We start from the raw sequence: 24,268 nt of genomic DNA on the forward strand, positions 1-24,268 counted from the left end.
AACAATAAGGACAGTTTAAGCTTTCAACATCACTCACAATGGATCTTGAATGTTCCAACTGTAATCATACATATTTAAGTTGCCTCAACATATGCAACCACAGTTGCAATTTCAAATTCTGTCATTATACTAAGGAATAACGAAGTCTCGGGTGCAGCCTAAGATTGAGAGAAAACGGAGGAGTCAGGCGTCCTGAAGCGATGAGAAAACGAACTTTTTTGATGGGGGACTCAAGTAAAGAAACCTTAGCTACATGTTTTGTGGGCTATTGAGCGTAATATGAATCGTCTGATTTTACGTTAACTGACGTGTCCAACCGTGGTCATCACACTATTACTGTGTACACTGTATCTCCCTATGAATGGTGTATTGTAGGTTTCAGTCCTTGAGAGAGCACACAAACAAAATAAAAATAAAAGTCTCTATGGCACCAATAATACAACTTGGTTTCTGCTGACAGTGGTGCCTTACCAGCCTGCTTACCAATTTATATTCGCTTTAAGTTATTTACAACGTCTCTTCCGCGGTCACTGGTGACACTATGAACTGATTTAACTAAAGGGACAGTACTACACTCCCTGGTTGGCCTTTGGGTGGTCAACCCCAGCCGTGACCACAACTCGTAAGACAATATAAAATAAAAGTTTTGTCATATGGCAATGATTTTGTGGTTAGTTGTAGGCCTCTTGACCTGGGCTGTGCCTTCAAATCGGTGGAGATGAGTTTTCAAATATACAATCGCGTCTGGCATTAAAGATCCTACATCGATTTACACTCACATCACTAAGACGATATGTCTATCTATCTATCTGTCTATCTCTATCTTTATCTATCTATCTATCTATCTATATCTCTATCTATCTCTATCTTTATCTATCTATCTATCTTTATCTCTATCTATCTATCTATTAATCAGCGGTAACCACCCAATAAGGTGCGGTAATTACCATTATTGTAGTCGGGAAGTAATTCGTCTATATTTTTTTGCATGTAAGGTTTTCTGAGTTAAAGGTTTAATTAATTTGAAAAATATTATATTATTCTTTGAGAAAAGTAAATGGGTTGGTAATATTAAAGTATTTATTATATATAATTGAGTAAATTAGTAATGTTGGCAGCCCTGATTCAACACATTGTTGTTCCGAAGCTGAACAATTTGGAGTACAGTAAAGTATTCTTACTTCTATTTACTTTTCCGTTAATATTTTTGGTTGTTTCTTTTATACGCTACGATATAAATTAATTTACCCTAAAAAAATTATTAAAACTTGCATGTACGATTAAGGATGAATTTATTTGTTAATATTCCCTCATTCGGATATATTTTTTGGCAGCAAGAAGACAGGCGATTGGCTGCTTGGGTTGACAACTTGGCACGGGAAACGTCAGTGTGAAGTGAGACACGGGAGGGGAAGGTGCTGTCGGTCGTCTCTCTCACTTGATGGACGCTGTTCGTAAAATGTATAGTAAGTTTTAATTTATTTTAAGTGGTTAAATTTATACTTGTGTGAAGCTGATATATTAAGGTTATTTATTTCTCGATTTTGTATCCATTTATTTTAAAATGAAATCCTTTAATTGGACTTGAAAAATATATATTAAGATACGAGTTCATTTATTATGAACAAGCATAGGTTAGTGGTCGTTAACGCCCGCAGTCACATTGACCAGTTACTTTAAGAGAATACTTTAGTACTTCGGCTTCTGCTTTTATTTAAATTAAGACTTTGTGAATATTTAAGTAACGTTCCTCATACTTGGTGTGTTTTGGTCTTGTATGTTACTGGATTTAACTTTTAAGTATTTGTTACTTGTAATATTTTTCGGTTAATATTGGTCCAAAGGTTCTCGCCATGTTTACCTGAGGTTGTACTCACTTGGTAGTCTCCTCCTTACCTATCCCTTATAGGTTAGGTAGGTAGGTAGTTTGGTTGTTTCCTTTGGTTAATTTTTTGTGTGTGTGTTTTACTCGCATTTTACCTATTTTTGTGCAAATTAACAGTTTGTTAAAAACGAATCTTTTTTTTTTTGCAAAAACCGCTAATTTGCAAATGAAATGGTCAGATTTTAGTATACAAAATACTGAAAAACTTTTATATATATATATATATATATATATATATATATATATATATATATATATATATATATATATATATATATATATATATATATATATATATACCAAAACCTGAGAACAGCTAATGGGCTAATGTTTAGTTTTCTTTTCTTTACAAGTGATGGATCCAGTTCTTACTATTGTGTTAAAAGTCCAGTTTGCTGCAACGGTGGTCGCCAGTGTGGATAGTACAGCACCTCATGTTTTAGGTAAGTTTGTGCAATCTTTTTCGTTAATCACCCATCACCATTTTCTCCATGAAAAAAAATATATTTTTTCTCTAGTTTCCTTGGGGCAATTCACTTTATTACCCAAGCCTTCCATCCCAACAATATTGGGGGATTACTAACAATATTACTTGTTTCAAGTGGGCAGGGCTTTTAAAGTAGAGGGAAAGGTGATGGGTGGTAAACGATAAATTACCGTTTATTCTATAGAGAAATGCAAGTCTGCTCCAATAACTTTGCAACTGGGGTCAAGGTGTGGTCGATCACATCTGGACACTGGCAAGTACTGGGCATGTACTGTCCTGTATGTACTGTTGGCAAGTACTGTACTGGGCATGTACTGGCTGTTACTTACTGTTGACAAGTATTGGACATGTGCTGGCTGGCCCACACACTATCAAACCTATTTGTTCATTCATCCTACATCGCCACACACTTTACAACTAGAATGATCAAACTTCACTTGGTGTGTGGTACGTGTCGCCTCAATGCATGAGTAAGGAGGAAGCCTGTATTGCTATTATACTTGCTCTTGAAAAAGACTTCAAAGTAGAAACGAAAATTATGGAAGGGGGAATGGCACAGACCCCAAGTTCTCTCACGACGCCCTATTTAAAGAACTAGTGGTATAAGATAAGTACTTTAAGAATAGATAATGAAACTGGTTGAACTGTTGGAGAAAGTGACGCCATACATAAAGGACAGTCTCGAGATGCCATACCAACAAGTCACTCTAGTACACTGCGGTTCCTGGCAACAGGCCAGTCTTATCAGTCGGTGGCCTTGGTCGCAGTAGGTATAATTTATTTCATCTTTTCCACTAATTTCCCATATCATTCTTGTGGAAGAGATGTATTCTTGTTATCTTCATTTTATTTGCCACAATGGAAACTGTTTATAAAGTTCAATAAACTCTCCAAAACTCATGAGGCCCGTATGCTCACCACGGCTACTGCTACTCTTACTTTTATCCTCTTCACCACTGGTCGGCTCGTTAGCCGCTTTGGCGATCAGTCGCGTCTGTTATGCACTGTTGGCAAGTACTGGGCATGCACCGGCTCCTGAATGTACTTGAACCTGCTCCAGTGTTGGTCAAGTCTGGTCTTGAAAGAGCTCACACTGTGCCGTCACAACACTTTTTGGTAGATTGTTCCAAGAGTTTACAACTCTCGCTTCGAAAAAGTTTGCCCTCAGTTTTCTGGACATGCGGCTTTCAATCTTGACCTGTGACCCCTTGTGGGGCTAGCGTCCGCCAGCTCCAAGTAAGGACACTCGACTGAGTAGTGCCCCTTGAGATGCTTATACACCTCAATTAGGTCACCCCTTGCCCGTCTGTGGTATAAGCTAGGCAAGTTCAGGTGCTCCAATCTCTCAGGGTAGCGGAGGTGCCGAAGTGCAGGCACCAGTCTGGTGGCCCTCCTTTGAACATTTTCAACCAACTGACAGTCCCTAGCATATCTCGGGGACCAGACACGGGGTGACAGTACTCCAGATGGGGGAAGCACTTCACTCTTGAAGACCATTACATTGGGCGGACCGTCTAGACATCTGAACGACCTTCTTGTAAGACCCAATAATTTATTTGCCTGATTCACCTTCTCGCAATGGCCCGAGAACTTCAGCTCATTGTCAACATACACACCTAGGTCCTTCTCACATTGTCTCAAATAGTGCAGTTTCTTCATCCCGTTGGGACATATGGTACGCCTCCTTAACATTGGTACGCCCCAGGAGCATCCTCTTGCACTTCGTGACATTGAATCTCGGCAGCCATTTCTTCGACCATTCTTGGAGCCCACAGAGGTCCTTCTGCAGCTCTTCACAGTCTGCTTGGTTCTTGATTTCCCAAAGTAACTAGGCAAACATTTGTATGGAGGAGTGTATAACGTCAGGCATGTCATTTATGAAACAAACAAGCAACGGGCCCAATACCTGTGGTACCCCGCTTGTGACAGGTACAGATGATGATTTTGTGCGATTAATCACCACACACTGCTTGTGGTCATGTAGCAATTCTATCCACGCTAGGACACTTCCCCGAATGCCGTACTCTTCCAGTTTGATTTTCAGCCTTTCGTGGGGTACACTGTCGAAAGCCTTGGCAAAATCTAGGTAAATGTTGTCGATATTACCACCCTGTTTCAGAATATGGGTCCAAATATCCAATACCTTGAGAAATTGTGTTAAGCAGGAGCGCCCCGGCATAAAACAGTGTTGGCAATCCTTTACAAGGTTTTCATAGTACATGTTCCATCGCGGCATCTCTGATAATACTCTCAAGTACTTTACATATTATGCTGGTCAGGCTCACCTGTCCATAGTTGTTCGTGGAGTGACTATCGCCCTTCTTGAAGATGGGACTCACAAAGCCAATTTCCATTCACTGGGGACCTTTTGTTCATCCAGACATTTACAAAACAGGATCTTCAGGGGCTAGGCAAACTTGTTGCACAACTCTCTTAGCACACTGGGATGTACCATGTCATGGCTGGGACTTTTATGGACCTTTAGCTTTTGACAGTTTATATCTAATGCCCTCTTCTGTGAACACAATGTTGGGTCAGTGCTGTGTCGAACCGTCTGTCCTCAAATGCAGGAAGATTAATCGCATCCTCTCTTGTGAACTCCGAGGGAAAGAAGCTGTTCTATGCCTCGGCTTCATCTTGGTCAGAATCTGCATAACTACCATCTTCAAGCCACGGGTCTGATACTCCTACTCGCGAATTTAATTTCAACTGCATAACTGTAAAACGCCTGCATCTATAATCTTCTCGGTTTGTCGAATACGTTGTTCCCAGTTCAGTTAATACAGATAACTAGTATACTCTTTCCATGCTAACCTGGCCTGTAGGCTATGCCCTTCTTCTGTACTAATGGCTAATTGGTTATTTGGTTCATAGAAAATTCAAACTTCACAATTGGTCAGCAGACCTGTTATCTAAAAGGTTAAATATCAGGACTATCAAAATGTAAATGATCTCAGTGCATTAGCACTTCGGAGGGGATGTTAGAAATTTTTAAATATTTATTGTAAAGGGTTGATAGAAATATGTGCAGTCTGGGAGAGGTAAATGCTCCAGGGAACCAATCGGCTATTAGTATAGAAGAGGGTCGTGACTTATAGGCCAGGTTAACAAGGAAATGCTATACAGTACTTGTACTATTCTACATAAACTTTATACCTAGTGAAGAATGTGGATTGCCTTTGTTATAAATGGTGGAATTTAAAAAAATTATTGATATTTATTAAACTTTACAAGGAACTTTATGTAGTTGTAAAGAATTGTAAATTAATGTTCTGGGTTAACGGCTGGTTGATTTTTGTAGACAGTGCTTGGATTAGTCTAACTCCTAGTTGTAAATGTTAGATTCTTAAAATTTTAACTTAGTTTTGATTATTTTGAGTTACTTTTGTAGTTTTAATGTTGTGGCATTCTTGCAAGAAACTGATGGAGAGTGTTGAATGTTACTATGCTTTACTCTTACCAAAAGCTCTTGAATATGATAAACATTCTTTCACTAACATATACCTTGCATAATGTTCATCATAAATCTGGTACAATACTGTACAGTTCTTTAAAACATTGTAGGGGGCAGTTAACCAGTATAATCAGGGGGATGATTACACAATACTTTTAATACTGTACTGTATCAAAGCTTATTTGTCAATAAATCAGTGATATCACTACTGTGTTAGTTAAAGAGCTATGGTAAAAATAAAGTTGTTACTTTTAAGTTTTTCTCCACTCTTCGGATCTGGCGCTTAAGTTCTGCTGTAAAATGCTTCATTTAGTTGGTAACTAGTTTACAGGTGTCCCTTAATATACAGGGTACTAAAATTTTGTTCCCCGAATTGCTTTCATTAAGTGGAAGTAATTGACATATTACAGTATTGTTCCTGTGAGGGAAAATCTTTTCATATACAGTTAAAAATGGCATCAAAGTGGGATTTGTTTACTTCTGTAGTGTAGACATTTGTTGAAACTATAGTTTATCAGGCATATGTACTGTATGTTGGGGTATACCTGTATTGATGTAGCATGTACTGTATATAGGCAGTGTAATGTAGGTATACTATTTATTTTTTTAAGTACATAGTTGTAATAATTATTCATTTCAGGATGATGACTTGAAGATGGAGAATGCAAGAAATGATGACCACGAGTTCTTATGGTGACGTGACTTGCTGCACCAGAAAGTCAGGTTGGGTACAGTACAGGGCATCTCATTGTGGTTTCTTTACTAAACTGTTGACAAAGTACAGTAATTGTAACCCATGGACTGCCTTGTCTAGTTAACTCTTCCAAGTGGAAATATTTTACGTATTAGTACTGCACTGTACAATACTAGGAATGCACCAATTGATGTCGGCTACAGATATCAATATTTTGCTGAATAATCCGTATCGGTCAAGTAAGAGTATTGGCTGATGTTATTTTCTGTATTTTGTGTTAAGAAGTTACTAGGTAACGTTTTTATTACCGGCAAAATACAGTAATTACGGGAACAGTTAAGTCTTTTCACTTAATATGGAAAAGTCGCGCTCGGCTGCCGATCATTGTTTTACGGTTTTATTGGATAACATGGCAGTATCCTCTGTGTAGGTCAGTCTACAGGATTTCATTACATGGTAATGAATATATTATGCCAGACAAAGTGGCTTTTATTTAATCTTTTGAGAAATAATAGGATAAAGACTGTCGCTGACGAAGATTGTTTTACATATTGTAGCATCGTAAAAGTACATTAGATTTTTATTTACCAATATTACCCAAATTAGAACTAAGAACGACCCGGTACAGTATTTTCATAACTTATAAAGAATGACATAGGTTGTTGAGGCTGGAGACGAGTTTTTTATAACAAAATTAGTCAAATTGATAAATAACTCCCTTTAAATACTACTATTTTATCAAAATAAGTAAATAATTAATGTTCCAAAATGAGTCTTAAACATAAGAAAAAAAAGTTGCTGTTGCTTAGAAATACGTGGATTTTCCACCACAGTCTCTGTACAAGTAAACATTAAGCTGATGCAGACAACTCGATGACGATACAACAAATATGGCTGTCATGAGGCGACTTTAACATAAATAATAAAGGAATATAAATATAGTAACACTTGCCATTTAATATTTTGAGCTTTGTGTGGTTTATCAATGTTACCTCGCTCCTACTACCTCTGTATTCTGACCGGCACTCCTCTGCCTCGACCCATATTGCTTTCATTTTCACGTCAATAGTAATTACTTTCCTGGGTACCTTAGCTGGTTTACCAAGACAAGACAAGACAGGGCATCGGGTTATTTAACATTGATGAACAGACTAACAGCAAGTTTGTTGGAACAAGTTTAGGTGTTAGATTATGAGTTGGTCTGTACTTACTATTATACTGTCCAGTGTATTTAATATATACACGGTATTCTTCCTGGATGGTTGCAGCTTCCAACAACTTTGATATTATTTACCTATAAATAGTTGACCACTTGATTAGTTAATAATTACTGGGTGTTGTGCCGGGTAGCCTTAAATGCTGCAATAATTTAAAACCCAGCTGCTCGTAATAATGCAGCTTCAAAAATTCCTTAAGACTATTACTAAAGTTGATGTATTTGTGGATGGCTTCTCTACCACCAGAGTAAATTGTTTTATTTAAATACTGTATTTGGCCGATACTTTGTTTATAGCCTAGCTTTGGTGGCAAGACTATATAGTGACTTAACTGTTTTACCTGCATGATAAAATTGACCTAAATTATAGCATTAACTCCAAATCTGGCGGCAGATTATTGAGTTTTGATTCTGGTTATTAACGGTGCATCGCTAATGTATTGTTCTTCATTTACTGTACTAGATTAAGTGGATTAATATGGTACTTCCATAGAGGATAAAACCTTCATTTTAGGGTCATGTTATACAATACTGTATTAGGATAAATTAGTATTGTGAAAATATTTGACTTGAAACCTTTTATAGGTAATAACTTGTGACTTTACTTCCAGTAGGTTCTGGACCTTGTCAAGGAGAGGTGTGCACTCTGCTGTACCACACATCTTGCCTCACTTGTACGGCTGTACCAGGCTTCTCTCCTCCAATATCAGGATTGCAAGTGATTCACAACACAACTAAAGGAAGCAGGTGCCAAGATACAGCCCAGACCCAGCCTTCCACCCCTCCTCTCTACCTCAGGTAAAGAATATAACAAGTTCAGTTGATGTAAAAATATACAAAAAACAAGATATTACATATAAAATAGCCTCAGAGTGCTCACTTATACAGATGAGTAAAGTTTACTTTATCTGCCTGTGTCAAAATGAACTTTTCCAACACTCTTATTGGAATTTCTCTGCCAGTTTATCCTTAAAACCAAAGACAAACAAATTGCTCTGGGATATTCAATGACCATACTAGATTTCTTGGTGCTATAAATTTCAAGACAAAATAGAAAGTAATGGAGAAATTATACTTAGATTTATATATAAGAGAAAATGTGTAAAGGGTTGAGAATATTGAAGGGATTATGGGGCTAAAATTGATGTACATTCTTGGTCAAAAGTGTTGAACACTTGACAGTATTTGGCATGCAAGTACCCAAAGATCTTGGGTATTAAGTAGTTTAATCCTATTTTGTGGTTCAGGCATAATATGATAGTGTTATTAGTATATCCAAATCATATAACTCACAAGTAGATGACAGATATTGCTAAGTGTTCAACACGTTTGACCCAGATTGTACCTATGATCCTTGATTGATAACAGGAATATCATAACAATTGACCAAAGTTAAAAGCCCCTAAACTGGACTCTGGCCGTAACTACTTATAACTTCTCAACCAATCGTTTAATACATCAAAATTATAACACCAGTAAAATAATTATTGGTCATGTTTATGCTTGACTTTGTTAATTAACTCAGTAATGTACATCAAGTTACCTACAAGATGTGTACACTTAGTAAATAATAAAGTACTCTGAGCAACATTCACTTGTAATACTGTACCCAGTTGTAGAATAATAATAATGATTATAACAAGACCTGTGACTGACCCACTCGAGGAATTCATTGACGTAAAGTTAGTGGAAAGTAAGAATATTCACCACAAATCAATAATTTCTGGGTCAAAGTCATTGAAAGAAAACATTTAAAATATATTAACAAAACTATGAACCAAAGATACAGGAAATATTGTAGTTAAGCATCAATAACTATTATTGTTAAACTAAACTCGCTTGTGGGTAAGTTTTGTGATGAAAGGTTTTTGGTTTTATAGTTTAGTTAATATGAACCATAACTTGTACAGTTCGGTTAAGTTGCTGTACAGTTACTGATAATATTCCCTAGACACTTGTTCTCAAGGATCATTTGGTGAAAAATTCAAATTGATAAAAATTCTTATTTTTCTATTATGGAGTTTATAAATTTGGTCCTGTCAAGTGTTAAGGAATTTTGTCTAAAACACTAAAGTAGATTTTGTCATTACTATATTTAAAACATTTTTATGGTTAAATAATTTGAATATTAATTTTACATTTTATTTTGTACAGAAATGTTGTTCTGAACACTGGAGTGCCATGCTGCCCGAGACTGTGCTTACTGGCCACTACCCTGTACTTGCTTGCTGCTGCCCTGTGCTTGCTGGCTGCTGCCCTGGACTGCTCTGCTCTGTGTGCCGCTCCCCTGGACGGCTCTGCTCTGTGTGCCGCTCCCCTGGACGGCTCTGCTCTGTGTGCCGCTCCCCTGGACGGCTCTGCTCTGTGTGCCGCTCCCCTGGACGGCTCTGCTCTGTGCATGCCGCTGTCCTGGACGGCTCTGCTCTGTGCGTGCCGCTCCCCTTGACGGCTCTGCTCTGTACATGCTGCTGTCCTGGACTGCTCTGCTGTGTGTGCAGCTGCCCTGGCCTGCAAATTTATAGAGCCATTAAGTTTCCATTAATAAATGTCTAAATGTCATTATGTCTTTATTAACCTCTTCCAGCATTTACAATATTTTCAACTTTTGCAGAAAATTCACCAAGTTCACCTTCAGATTTTAAAGCAAAATAATTAAATATTTGAAAAAATATCTTTATTCTTTATATACAAATATAATATACAAATGAAAAAAATATATATAAACTTGAAAAATAAACAAATAAATATATATACAGTATAAATATATATATAAATAAAAAATAAATATAAATAAAAGAATGTAAATAAATAAAACAATTATAAATAAAATATAATAAATATATAAATAAAATATATAAATAAAACAAAATAACCTAAAAACCATAAAAACTAGCTAAAAATACAGAAAAATAGCTAAAAATATGAAAAAACTAGCATATTTTATGAAAAAATGGCGAAATTTGAGCGAAAAATGGCGAAAAAATTGCCCTTTTTTTACCCTTAAGTGTTTTTTGAGTTTGCCATTGCCAGGACTAACGTTGAAAAAATTTGGTAAAGGATAATCGGAAGAGTCTCCGGTAAAACGCTTCTTCAAATTATCATTCACCAATAATATAAAAAAATACAAGCATAACGGACTACCTGGACGTGGGGAGAGTAACTCAGGAGGCGCCCAGTGAGTTACTCTCCCCCCCGTCCAGGTAGTCCGTTATGCCTTATAATACACAGATGCCAAGCTGGAGCTCTTAAGAATGGCACAAATGTTTTACCTCTAAAACCACACAAAAATGTATTATTACTCAGTTTGCCCAGGAATAATTTTGGCCATTTTTGGACTTGGAATATTTTAAATGATGAATTTTTGGACTTAGAATAATTTTTTGACTTAGAATGCTTAAACAATGAATTTTTGGACTTAGAATAATTTTTGGACTTACAATATTTTAAATGATGAATTTTTTGAATTAGAATGCTTAAACAATGAATTTTTGGACTTAGAATATTTTAAATGATGAATTTTTGGACTTAGAATATTTTTAAACAATGTATTTTTGGACTTATAAAAATTACTGTTTAGTACATCTAGACCTTAATAGATAAATACAAAAATATTTGGCATAATCAGATTTAATACATCAAAATAATTCTGACATTTCGTTGCTACTATAATATGCAGTCTACTGGGGTATTTACACTGTACCCTCGTTACATAGGATCGCTGTAATTCGGATTTCGGCTTAATTCGTACGTTTCTCAAAAAATTAATTAAACGATTTGAATTTGGAATGCATATGAAATAACTGAGTGGTTCAAAAATTTGCCTTGGCTGTCATATACAATATTATATTTATAATTATTGTGCAAATATAAATAGTTTTAAAATGTACATACAATAATAAAGTAAATGATACAGTAATAAATAATGTGAGGTGAGATCGTGGATGATATTCCATAAGTGTAACGGCCACACTGGTAAATGAAGTAAAAACCCTCATTGGAGAAATAAAAGATGAAATTTTGGAGCTGGTTTGACTATAGTGCGTTTTTTATCAGCAGAGAAGAGATGCCCCGCCCCCTTCTCAAGAGTTACAGCTGATTGGCTGTTTCAAATCTGTCCGATTTCGTCCTGAAGTAATGATGTATTTCTAAATGAGTTTATTCATAATGACCGTTTCTGACGAGAAAGATATTTAGCTAAATTATATGAAGATACATATATTAATTATTTCAAATTTAAACACGTAGAGAGTTTATCAGAAATATTATAAAAGAATTAACTGTTAAACTCTGGTAGCAAACTGACGCTTTTAGAGGACGCATTTAATATACAGTATACTGTATAGTACAGTACAGTACTTATTTTTACCCACAATAAGACACAAATTACGTATCTCTTCTCAGCTGGGAAAAAACACAATAGGTCTCTCTTCTGCCAACTAACACAACAAAACAAGGGAGAAACACATAGAACAAAGGAACAGTCTCCTTAGTTTGGTAGGTTGGGGATTAATCTTCTTGATGACAGCAGTGGACCCCAGACCTGATCCTCAATACTATTACACTTTCTAAATATCATCAACATATTATCAGTTCACCTCACAGCAAGTCTTACATTTATTTATTACTGTATTATTACCTTTATTATTACTGTTTATACACTTCAAAAATATTTGTTTGTACAGTAATTATACATAGAGTATTTTATGTGGCAATCAAGGCTTGGTAACCGAGTATGTTTGTTGGTTGGTATAATGGGGCACAATCTGAACAAATTGAACAGAAAACAAATGAATAATTGAACACAAAATGAAAAATTGTCAAATAAGGTCAAAATATTCGGAACTCGGTTAGTTTGTATTTTCAGTAGTTCGGTGGACCACAAACTAGACTATACCCTCATTCAGTTGACAAAAAGAGACTCTGGGTCACCCGAATTACAGAGAATACAAATATTTTGACATTATTTGACAATTTCTCAATTTTTTGTGTTCAATTATTCATTTGTTTTCTGTTCAGTTTGTTCATATTGTTCCAAGCAAGAAATATACTCAGTTACTATAACAGCACCAACATTTCTTTACAACCTGTCCTCATGTCATTCATTGCCTACCTCTAATTCCTGTATCTCTTGACACAGTTAGTTTCCTCCTTTCTCTCCTGAACCATCTCAGTTTAGCCTCCAGGTACTGTACTTCTCTCTGTTGCTAACCATAATCCACGTCTCACACAATCTTCTTTTCTCTTTTTATCTCTCTCTCCACTTCATCATTCCCGTCATCAACCACACTCAACGGAACATCTTTCATTATGGCCCAGCGTCTTGGTACACTGCCCCTCACTGGCTGTTTCCTAGCCTCTCAACTCACAAGAAAATGCTTCATTTACATTCAGTTCCTTCACAATTCCCACACTCTCTTTCTTGGAGCATCCACCTTCTTAATCTCCCTCCATCTTTAAGTAACACACACACACACACACACAAGCAACCTGTTCTAATTTCCTGACCAAAATGTAGCCAATCTGGGTTTCTGTGCCACCTGCCTTAGGCCTACATGGTCAGCCTACTTGCCCTATTCTTAAACACATGTTACATACCATCCCCAAACTCAAGTGTTCTTTCACCTTCAGTATTCCTTATTCCAAAGCCTTTCCCACCATGCACACCTTCATAACCCAACGCGACAAATTTGGACAATAAAAATAGTTTGTTTTAATGGAGATCACTACATTATAAACTGTATCTCCGAAAACAACATTAACTGGCATGACTATAACAGAATAATTGCCGCTTAAGTCACTCAATAGATTTTATGGCAACATTAAATGACACCGAACTAATGAGATTGAATTCCTTAACAAACAATAAAATGTATTTATGGTTTAGTCTAACCTAAATGGTAAATATATGTAAAGTATTGGAACGGTTCAACAGTCTCACTAAATCATATTGATTCTAAAGTCCTTAAAAACACAAAACAAAACTGATTATATTTTTTGTTCTTTAATTTCAAATCATATGTGATGGCATTCTAAGTCCAGGTAAATTTAAAAGATAAATTTAGCCAAATTATACCTGGATAAACAGTGAGAAATAAAGGTGTTCTGGTTTATAATTAAAATAAGACAAATTGTCAATCTTTTAGAGCCACAGCTAAACACCTCAGTTTAAAATTGACTTCCACCTCACACTGGCTCACACTACAACAGAGTAACACCTGTGATGAAACAACATTACCAGGGAAAAGCTCAAAATATTTCCATACACTAGACCACTTTAGATAGATAGATATATATTTATTATGTAAACTTATCATATAAGTTTACAATTGGTTCAACCTGCATACAGACAATGTAGGTATACAGTTCAGCATGTATATAGCCAATACAGGTATACAGTTCAGCATGTATATAGCCAATACAGGTATACAGTTCACCATGTATATAGACAATATAGGTATACAGTTCACCATGTATATAGACAATATAGGTATACAGTTCAGTATATTGTATTAGCCTCAGTCACATTAATATTATATAAATATGAGCTAACGACATATATTCATTATATACATTCTATCACCCAGACTATTGGGCATAGAGCTACATAAGCATTTGTTCTGTCACACCTCCTAGGTTGTACAGCCCATAAACATTTGTTCTTTTACACCTCCCAGGGTGTACAGCCCATAAACATTTGTTCTGTCACACCTTCTAGGGTGTACAGCACATAAACATTTGTTCTGTCACACCTCCTAGGTTGTACAGCCCATAAACATTTGTTCTGTCACACCTCCTAGGGTGTACAGCCCATAAACATTTGTTCTGTCACACCTTCTAGGGTGTACAGCCCATAAACATTTGTTCTGCCACACCTTCTAGGGTGTACAGCCCATAAACACTTGTTCTTTAACACCTTCTAAGGTGTACAGCCCATAAACATTTGTTCTGTCACACCTCCTAGGTTGTACAGCCCATAAACATTTGTTCTGCCACACCTTCTAGGGTGTACAGCCCATAAACACTTGTTCTTTAACACCTTCTAGGGTGTACAGCCCATAAACATTTGTTCTGTCACACCTCCTAGGGTGTACAGCCCATAAACATTTGTTCTGCCACACCTCCTAGGGTGTACAGCCCATAAACATTTGTTCTGTCACACCTCCTAGGGTGTACAGCCCATAAACATTTGTTCTGCACACCTTCTAGGGTGTACAGCCCATAAACATTTGTTCTGTCACACCTTCTAGGGTGTACAGCCCATAAATATTTGTTCTTTAACACCTTCTAGGGTGTACAGCCCATAAACATTTGTTCTGTTCTAGGGTGTACAGCCCATTTGTTCTAGGGTGTACAGCCCATAAACATTTGTTCTGTCACACCTCCTAGGGTGTACAGCCCATAAACATTTGTTCTGCCACACCTCCTAGGGTGTACAGCCCATAAACATTTGTTCTGTCACACCTCCTAGGGTGTACAGCCCATAAACATTTGTTCTGCCACACCTTCTAGGGTGTACAGCCCATAAACACTTGTTCTTTAACACCTTCTAAGGTGTACAGCCCATAAATATTTGTTCTTTAACACCTTCTAGGGTGTACAGCCCATAAACATTTGTTCTGTCACACCTTCTAGGGTGTACAGCCCATAAACATGTGTTCTGTCATACCTCCTAGGGTGTACAGCCCATAAACATGTGTTCTGTCACACCTTCTAGGGTGTACAGCCCATTAAACTACAGACTCAGCCCTTAATGTGTGTGGTAGTTAATGACCTGTTGAAGTGTGGTTACTGTCCAACCACCAGTCACCAGACTCAAGAGAGTTCAGCCCAGTTCACAGCCCGACACGATGCCCTAAAGTCGTGTCGTGAGACCAGCTCTCCGGGCTGTACAAGTACCTCTCTCTAAATATATCAGCTAATTATAAGCCAACAGCTAATGCTCATTAGTCTGTCAATACCAAATAATTGTACAGACATTACTACCCAATATAACTATCAAATCAGCACGTGTGTTTACATTAAACCAAGGAACAACGAGTGAAGAGAACAGTACCTGTGTGTCTTGTTTAACTTACAAGCTAAGATAATTACAAGTACAACCCATGAAAGCTGTGACGATTTAAACTATCAACGACTGTATCAAAGGTGACATGACGTGAGATGACCCGATATCCCACTCAGTTGCATCAAAGGTGACATGACGTGAGATGACACGATATCTCACTCAGCTGCATCAAAGGTGACATGACGTGAGATGACCCGATATCTCACTCAGCTGCATCAAAGGTGACATGACGTGAGATGACCCGATATCTCACTCAGCTGCATCAAAGGTACCAGCGACTAACCTACACTCGTTCAGGCAAGTGTTAACAAGTGAGATAATTTGGTATCTTACCACAGCTAAGACAATATAGACAACACAGGTATACAGTTCACCATGTACAGTATATAGACAATGCAGCTACAGGTACTGTACCTTCTTTATCACTTAATCACTGGTTAAGGATCATCCCTCCCTACCATCCCTACAGCTAACTTCTGCAGGTGATGACTACCATCCCTGCAGCTAACTTCTGCAGGTGGTGACTACCATCCCTACAGTTAACTTCTGCAGGTGATGACTACCATCCCTACAGTTAACTTCTGCAGGTGATGACTCCCATCCCAACAGCTAACTTCTGCAGGTGATGACTACCATCCTTACAGCTAACTTCTGCAGGTAATGGCTGCCATTTGAGAGTTAAGAATGTAATCCATCCTCATTTACTCAGTGAGCAATATAGAGAAACAGTCCTTAGTGCTCCTGACCTGCATCTGATAATGGCTGAACCACATCATCAAGGACAAAAGTAAGTAATAAAAAATGGCTTTGTTATAAACCATCAAGTGCCGTTGAGGACGTCTGTGTTGTGACCTTCGGAATACTGCCAAGTTAAACCTTTTAAGGAAGGTCTTCACTCCCTGGAGTAGTTTGTAACAGGTGGGTCAGACCTGCACAGTACCAGACTCACACCACCAACTTAACACCAAAATATTTATCATTGTCACCTCAGAGATCCACTACATCCTCACACAATAATAATTCTTGGCTTTTCCACAATAAAGGCCAGAGGGAAGATGGAGTGGCAAGAGAAGGCCGCCTTATAGTTGTGTGTGATCAAGACTCAATCATCAGTGGCATGAATGTTGAAGCTCACTATAGCTGAATCAACATTAAATTAGGATTCACCTTTGTATAATTTAACGTAGCGACATCATAATTACCAGTAATGAGCCGTTTGGGTAGTTGGTCTGTTAAAACTGTACAGTATGGGAGGAAACTGTAGTATTGTACCTGCAGAAAACCTGCCATGTTTGGTAGTGAGGGTAACATCTGTCCAGGCTGGGGAATGAACCCAGGACACAGTAATGCACCACAAAAGATATACAACTCCTGATATATCTGGGACAATCACCAGTGTTTTGGTATAAAAACAATAAACAATATTTTCTTGGTTCTATATCACTAAAGTGGTCTAGTTGCTGAATATATTGGACATTTTCCTGCAAATATTTGTATTCCAGGTATTAATCACATGCATTGTCAACTGTCTATCATGGTTAGTACAGTAGTTCTGTCTACAATACATATAAGACAGATATACTGTAGACAGACGGACAGAAAGATGTAGAGAGATAGACTGAGAGATATACCATATTTCCCACCATATAAGACATATTCTTAACCTGACAAATGTCTCCATAATTCACCCTACATCATATATAACTGTATACATATACACCAGGCCAAACTGTGTTAAATTGTTATTTTTCAACTCGTAGTTTTGGGAAGATATACATAGTTTTATTCACTTTTTTAGCAGTTACATGCACACACAATCTTTCTTAGACTTAGTCAAAAAATTATTATCAAAAGGTAAAAAAACACAATAAACTTTTATTATGTCGGCAGGAGTCAGCCCACGAGGGGGAGCACACCCGTCCCCCACATCTTTAGCGAAACAGTTGTCAAATGGCATGCAGTATTTTTTCCTTCCTCTTATTTATTATTATCATTTTTATTTGTTCCTCACATTTACGGGGGAATACATTAGCCCGCAGAGGGATAAAGACGCCACACTTGTCCAGATTCAATGCCGTGGTTGTGTGAAATGGTTTGTAGAGTAAAAACTGCAAATAACCGGAATCCCTGGATGGGAAATCCTCGGTTGGCGAGGGTCAACTGTACTGTACAGGTTATGGAACACATTGCAATTTTTCTCATTTAAATATTTGTTCCTTTTATGAAAGTTTAGTTTAGGTGAACTTTCTTGGGACTATAAACCTTCCATGCTATATCTGTGGTTGCCTTTAATATGGTGAGAAATACAATATAGTACAGGAGTAGAGATAGATAGATAGATAGATAGATAGATAGATAGATAGATAGATAGATAAATAGATAGATAGCCTGAAAGTTAGACAGAATGATAGAACAAAATCATCATCACCATCCAAATCATACAGCCAGTTTCCACACCATCTCTTACAGTCAGTCTTGTCAGGTTCTAAGATCATTTCTTACAATCTCTCCCCATGTCATTCTTGGCCACCTACCACTGGCTCTCCCCCTCACCACATTTAGACTCATGCACCACTTAACGCAGCTGGTCTCATCCATTCTCCCCACACTCCCAATCTCAGTCTACTTATACTTAAATCTTGGCCGATACTCTCAATACCCAGCCGTCCTCTTAGCTCTGAACGGCGATTCTTATCTTTCAGCGTCACAGTACACATCCACCTCACCATTCTCATTTCAGCTCACTCAAGACTGCATATGTCATCTTTTTTACCTGGCCATGTTTCACGGACATATAACACCACATTTCTCACACCAGTTGTATACATTCTTCCTTTCATGTGATGGGAAAGTCCTCGTGCTGACAATAAAGACAACAGTTCCCTAAACTTCCTCCAGCCATTTCTGACTCTTGAAAATGAACAGCACCCCATCCAGCACTGATCATGTCACCCAGGCAGCAGAACTCATCCATGGCTCACAACACAACAGCCTTCAACACCCCCTACAGCACTGATCATGTCACCCAGGCAGCAGAACTCATCCATGACTCACAACACAACAGCCTTCAACACCCCCTCCAGCACTGATCATGTCACCCAGGCAGCAGAACTCATCCATGACTCACCACAACAGCCTTCAGCACCCCTCCAGCACTGATCATGTCACCCAGGCAGCAGAACTCATCCATGACTCACAACACAGCAGCCTTCAGCACCCCCTCCAGCACTGATCATGTCACCCAGGCAGCAGAACTCATCCATGACTCACAACACAACAGCCTTCAGCACCCCCTCCAGCACTGATCATGTCACCCAGGCAGCAGAACTCATCCATGACTCACAACACAGCAGCCTTCAGCACCCTCTCCAGCACTGATCATGTCACCCAGGCAGCAGAACTCATCCATGACTCACAACAGCAGCCTTCAGCACCCCCACCAGCACTGATCATGTCACCCAGGCAGCAGAACTCATCCATGACACACAACACAACAGCCTTCAGCATCTTGATCATGTCACCCAGGCAGCAGAACTCATCCATGACTCACAACACAGCAGCCTTCACACCCTTCCAGCACTGATCATGTCACCCAGGCAGCAGAACTCATCCATGACTCACAACACAACAGCCTTCAGCACCCCCTCCAGCACTGATCATGTCACCCAGGCAGCAGAACTCATCCACACAGTCCAGGGATAATCTTCAGTGTTGAGTTTCTTCAGTCTTGCTGTGGACACATACTTACCTGCACATACACAACACTTACAGTCAGCAACATCCTGCAGTCTGCCATCCACTCCACTGTACCTCTTGTTTACCCACCTTCCTCACTCACTGTACCTCTTGTTTACCCACCTTCCTCACTCACTGTACCTCTTGTGTACCCACCTTCCTCACTCACTGTACCTCTTGTGTACCCACCTTCCTCACTCACTGTTAATATCTTTCTTACTGATAGCATAGATATAGATAAGGCAGATACTTGTATAGATAAAGACAGTCTGACAGTTGATATAGATACCAAACAGACAGACTGACTGACATAAAGGTATTGAAAGAATGGTAGAAAGATAAAGAGATAAAGATACTTAAAGATAGACAGTTAGACAGACAGACAGACATACCTGTAACAGCAGTGTTTCCATGATCCAGTTGTTAATTTCTCAAGGGTTTAGGTGTTACTCATCTGTAACAAAAAAAAAAACATTCAGTATACTCAACAGTTTATGATAAAAATAGGTCCATAAATTAATACAGGGGTAGTCACTCAGTACAGAAGTTGTTTGGTTTATGTCAACTTTCTTGGGACTGTAAACCTTGCATGCTTGACAAACTCTGTCATTTTTGCTTTAATATTCCCAGCTAAATTAGTGGTACATTAATACAGTAGTTTAGACAAGGGAAATTATGACGGGATGAGGGAAGAAATGAGGGGTATCCACTGGCCTGACTCACAAAGGCACAAGAACGCAGACACTACGCTGAATATCATAACTAGTAAAGTGACCCATTTGATCGATAAATATATACCCAAGACCAAACCCAGTGCCTCTAGGAATACGAGGGGATCCCTACATACCGGTATGAACCATGTGGCGGTCGACAAAGTTAAGAAAATCCAGAAAGTCAAAACGTGGGTTAGGTCAACCGATGAGCAAGACAGAAGGATGTATGCAAGAGCCAGAAATCAAGCAAAGGCAGAGTGTAGAGGGGCTGAAAAGGGGTTCCAGAGGCTGGTTGCAAGCGAGGTCAAGTCAAACCCAAAGGCGTTTTACCGCTATGCAAAGTCGAAATTAAAAACGCGAGTGGGAGTATCAGACCTGAGGCTTGAAGATGGCAGTTATGCAGATTCTGACCCGGATAAAGCTGAGGCATTGAACAGCTTCTTTTCCTCGGTGTTTACAAGAGAGGATGTGATTAACCTTCCTGCGTTTGAGGACAGACGGTTCGACACAGTACTGACCCACATTGTGTTCACAGAAGAGAGTACAGGAGAACGTCGATATAACGCGAGATACGATACGATAATTTAGTTTGGTACTTGAGAGAAACACAAAATACTATAAAGACTGAGGCTACCCAGGTGCACCTCACCCCATCTCCTAGAATAAACAAAACATGTTGTTTTTATAGTATTATGTTAAAACAAACACTCATAAATCAACACAGCTAAAATTAAGGGATGCGAAATGGTCTGTTTACTGGCTGGGAAGATTTATTTGTTTATTTGTGTCCTTTAGCTTGAGTTTATGTTTTTTGCTTATAAAATGTCACAGAAGTGACCAGGGAGAATATAATTTACATTGCTGAAATTCTTATAAGATAGTGATTAATTTGACTATAAACATGCTGTAGTTTGCACTAAACAAAAATTTTAGTAATCATTTAGTACATTATTTTGAGTGCCCCCTGTACATGTACAGTACAACCTTCTCGAATTCCCCAGCCTACGCCTCCAGCGCCGCCCATGGAGCGGGGTTCAACTATCTACCCACGCCTACCCCCGCCTTATAAGACCTGGCACCGCTGTGACCAGCCTCTTTCTACACAGTGCCACCAGCAAGCAACACCTCCTCCTCCGCGTCAGCCTGGCGGCTCCCGCTCCCGCCGGCGACCTTGGCGTCCCTCAAGCCGCGTGCCCTCACTCTGGGCACCCTCACCACCCAGCTCTCTCTACTCAACGCTTATTACCATGCTACCTACCCTGCAACAAGCTGCATTGTACATCCAATACAACATGTATACAGTGAGCACATTGTGAGTTTCCTTCTCCATCCCGTCCTGAGTGTGAACCAATATCTCACCCCTACACCCTTACTTTGTCCAATATGTTGTCACAATTATAACATTCCCTGTATAATCCCTGCACACATCCCCCTACATATTTATACTCAAATAAATCCTGACAATACAATATAACAAAACAATTTTCCTCACACACCTTACAGCAGCTGTTGTTGTTTACTTCATCATGGCGGAGGGTAATACATCAACGCTCCCTGTCAGAGTTACACAAGGGAATAGTTTTTCCCTTATTTATTTTTAACGCTCTAAATATGCTTAAAAATATTCTAAAATATTATTTATCTTAAATTTTGTGGGTTTGTTTCAGTGTGTGCTGTTTGCCAATAATTCCTTATAATTTTGTATAAGGTCTCCCTCAACACAAGATATACCTAAAGATGCTCTACTAATACAGGAAAGATCCAGCTACAATATATATTAAACGTGTGTACTGTACAGGCCACATACCTCAATAGTAGCGTCAGCTATTGGCTGCGTCCAAAAGCTGTTCGTGACGTCATAGACGTTGATGTGACGTTTTGAGCGATGTTTTTTACGTATCCCATTTATTTTAGACATCAATCTTCATTTATGTATGCATGTATGTATACATACATACTCCTGTGGGGTATCGTGATGTTGCGGTGCTTTTGAAGATTAGTAGGGTTGTAGTGGATCACTACCTGGTGACCGGACCATTGTCTCACCCTCCTCTACTATATATATAAGCCTTGTTATGTATTGCTCCTTAGTCTGTACTCACCCCTGAAGATATATATATATATATATATATATATATATATATATATATATATATATATATATATATATATATATATATATATATATGATAAAATCACACGGGAAAAGGGAAACAACGTGTGATTTTATCAAGATTTATCTTATCCACGTTTTCATTGTGGATCTACATGAAATATATATATACTGTATATATATATATATATTGATAAAATCACACAGGGGAAAGGAAAACAATGGAGCACCTTAGCTTTCGTCTTTATTCAAGACATATTCAGAGGCAACTGAATTACTTGGACAGAGAGAGGCTTAAGTACACTGGGTGACCTTACTAAACATGAGGTCAGGTCATAAACATGACATCCACTAATCCGCACACCAACACAACCACACACGCAAAGGAGCTTAAGGGAAAGGGCGACATGACTTGTCAAGTTAAGTCAGGTCAAAAATATGGGGCTCACTAATCATCTATACTACATCTAACTGCAATGCTTTAAAAGCATTTTTAACCTTAGGCCACTGACAAATAAATTTGTGTATCATATTATCAGTTTTGTACTGACCATCACTAAGGTTTATAGAATTCGATTCCCAAATTAAACTTGGAAGTCTTTCTGTGACACATGATGATTTGTACACTTCTAAGCTGTTTTCCCAATCCATGGGATGATTATTGTTCCAAACATGAACGAACAGTGCACTGCTTTCAGATGCTGTTCTGATATTATACTTGTGCTGTTTAATTCGGAGTTGCAATGCTTTCCCAGTCTGTCCTACATAATTTCCATTACAGTTCCTACATGGAATGCAGTAAGCACTTCATTTACATTCAAGGCTGGGCTATTCTTGATTACTATATTGGTAATAGTAGTCATACTTAAAAACATCATTAATATTTAATAATTTAAGGGACAGAACTAACGGGACAAATTCATTGCGATAAGGCAGTCAAAATATTCTTAAATGTAGGAATTTGAATGGTTTGAAAGAATGAAAGGATTTTTAGCCATTTTATAACAATTATCAACAAACAATGAAAGGTACCCAGTTTTTGTGCAATGGACTGAATGTGTTTCAGTTCTTCATCAATAAATTCAGCTTCGCAAGTACGCAAACATCTCAAAAACATAGCAGAAAAAAATACATTTCGGTAGATTCCAGGAGACTCGATAATAAATGTGTGAAACTCTACCTGTGTAGGCTTTCTTTACACCTTAAATTTATAGTTATGACCATTTCTAATGATAAGTATATCAAGAAATGGAAGGGATCCATTTATTTAACTATGCTTCAAACAGATCTTGTATACCTCGGTGTGAGCTTCATACACCTCGTTAACCCATGTGACGAACAACCACGAACAGTGCAATGATCAGAGGATCTTATGAATGTGTTCAACGTGTGAGGGGAGGATCCCTAAATACAAATTGAAGTGAAGTGGGTATACCCACGCCAAGAAAACTTGCCAGTAGTGTGTAACAGAGACGTGACCGATCGCCCAAGCAGCTAACGAGCCGATCATTTGGTGAAGAGGATAAAGTAAAAGTAGGTTCAGGTTGGCACCTAGGCTGCTCCGGGCTACGGTGCCGAGTTATTGTTATAACCCAATGAATGTTCCCAGGAACTAGCAAACCAGACCCTTACTTTAGTATGTAATTTGGAATTAAGATATATATAATTATAAAACAAAGTCACAATAGATAGGAAAATGTATACAGTGGGGTATGCTATAACGAACGGATCCTACTACGAATAGTCCTATAACGAACGGTTTTACCTATAAAATTGAGAATGCTATAACGAACGAAACTCCTACAACGAACATTATTTAAAAAATAATAATTTTTTTTTTTTTATACTAATTTATTGTTTTTTTATTACAAGAATTAATGATATTCTTTATTTCAGGGGTTTAGAT

At 38.1% G+C, this 24,268-nt stretch overlaps 1 protein-coding gene and 1 long non-coding RNA gene across 5 annotated transcripts; one reads left to right on the top strand and one right to left on the bottom strand.

The window, feature by feature from the left end:
* Positions 1 to 1,361: 1,361 nt before the first annotated feature.
* LOC121868284 lies at positions 1,362 to 10,295 on the top strand. 4 transcript variants are annotated; one of them, XR_006089358.1, is made up of 5 exons: positions 1,362 to 1,466; positions 2,239 to 2,328; positions 6,467 to 6,549; positions 8,348 to 8,534; positions 9,891 to 10,295. XR_006089358.1 is itself a non-coding variant. In XM_042368718.1 (5 exons), exons 3-5 carry the CDS (start codon positions 6,489 to 6,491, stop codon positions 10,180 to 10,182), a joined length of 540 nt encoding a protein of 179 aa, XP_042224652.1. In that variant the 5' UTR covers positions 1,370 to 1,466; positions 2,221 to 2,328; positions 6,467 to 6,488; the 3' UTR covers positions 10,183 to 10,295. The 4 variants fall into 4 exon arrangements, 1 of the variants encoding a protein (XP_042224652.1); XR_006089360.1 differs by having other exon boundaries at positions 1,368 to 1,466; positions 2,221 to 2,328; positions 6,467 to 6,554; positions 8,351 to 8,534; XR_006089359.1 differs by having other exon boundaries at positions 1,369 to 1,466; positions 2,221 to 2,328; positions 8,351 to 8,534.
* On the bottom strand, positions 9,865 to 21,799 carry LOC121868285. The gene is made up of 3 exons (XR_006089361.1): positions 21,746 to 21,799; positions 19,929 to 19,990; positions 9,865 to 10,244 (listed from the first exon to the last, which is right to left on the bottom strand). It is a non-coding gene; the product is annotated as an uncharacterized LOC121868285 (long non-coding RNA).
* Between the last annotated feature and the right edge of the window lie 2,469 nt (positions 21,800 to 24,268).

The sequence above is a fragment of the Homarus americanus genome, unplaced genomic scaffold (genome assembly GCF_018991925.1).
Source record: "Homarus americanus isolate GMGI-L3 unplaced genomic scaffold, GMGI_Hamer_2.0 scaffold19318, whole genome shotgun sequence".
Taxonomy (NCBI): Eukaryota; Metazoa; Arthropoda; class Malacostraca; order Decapoda; family Nephropidae; genus Homarus; species Homarus americanus.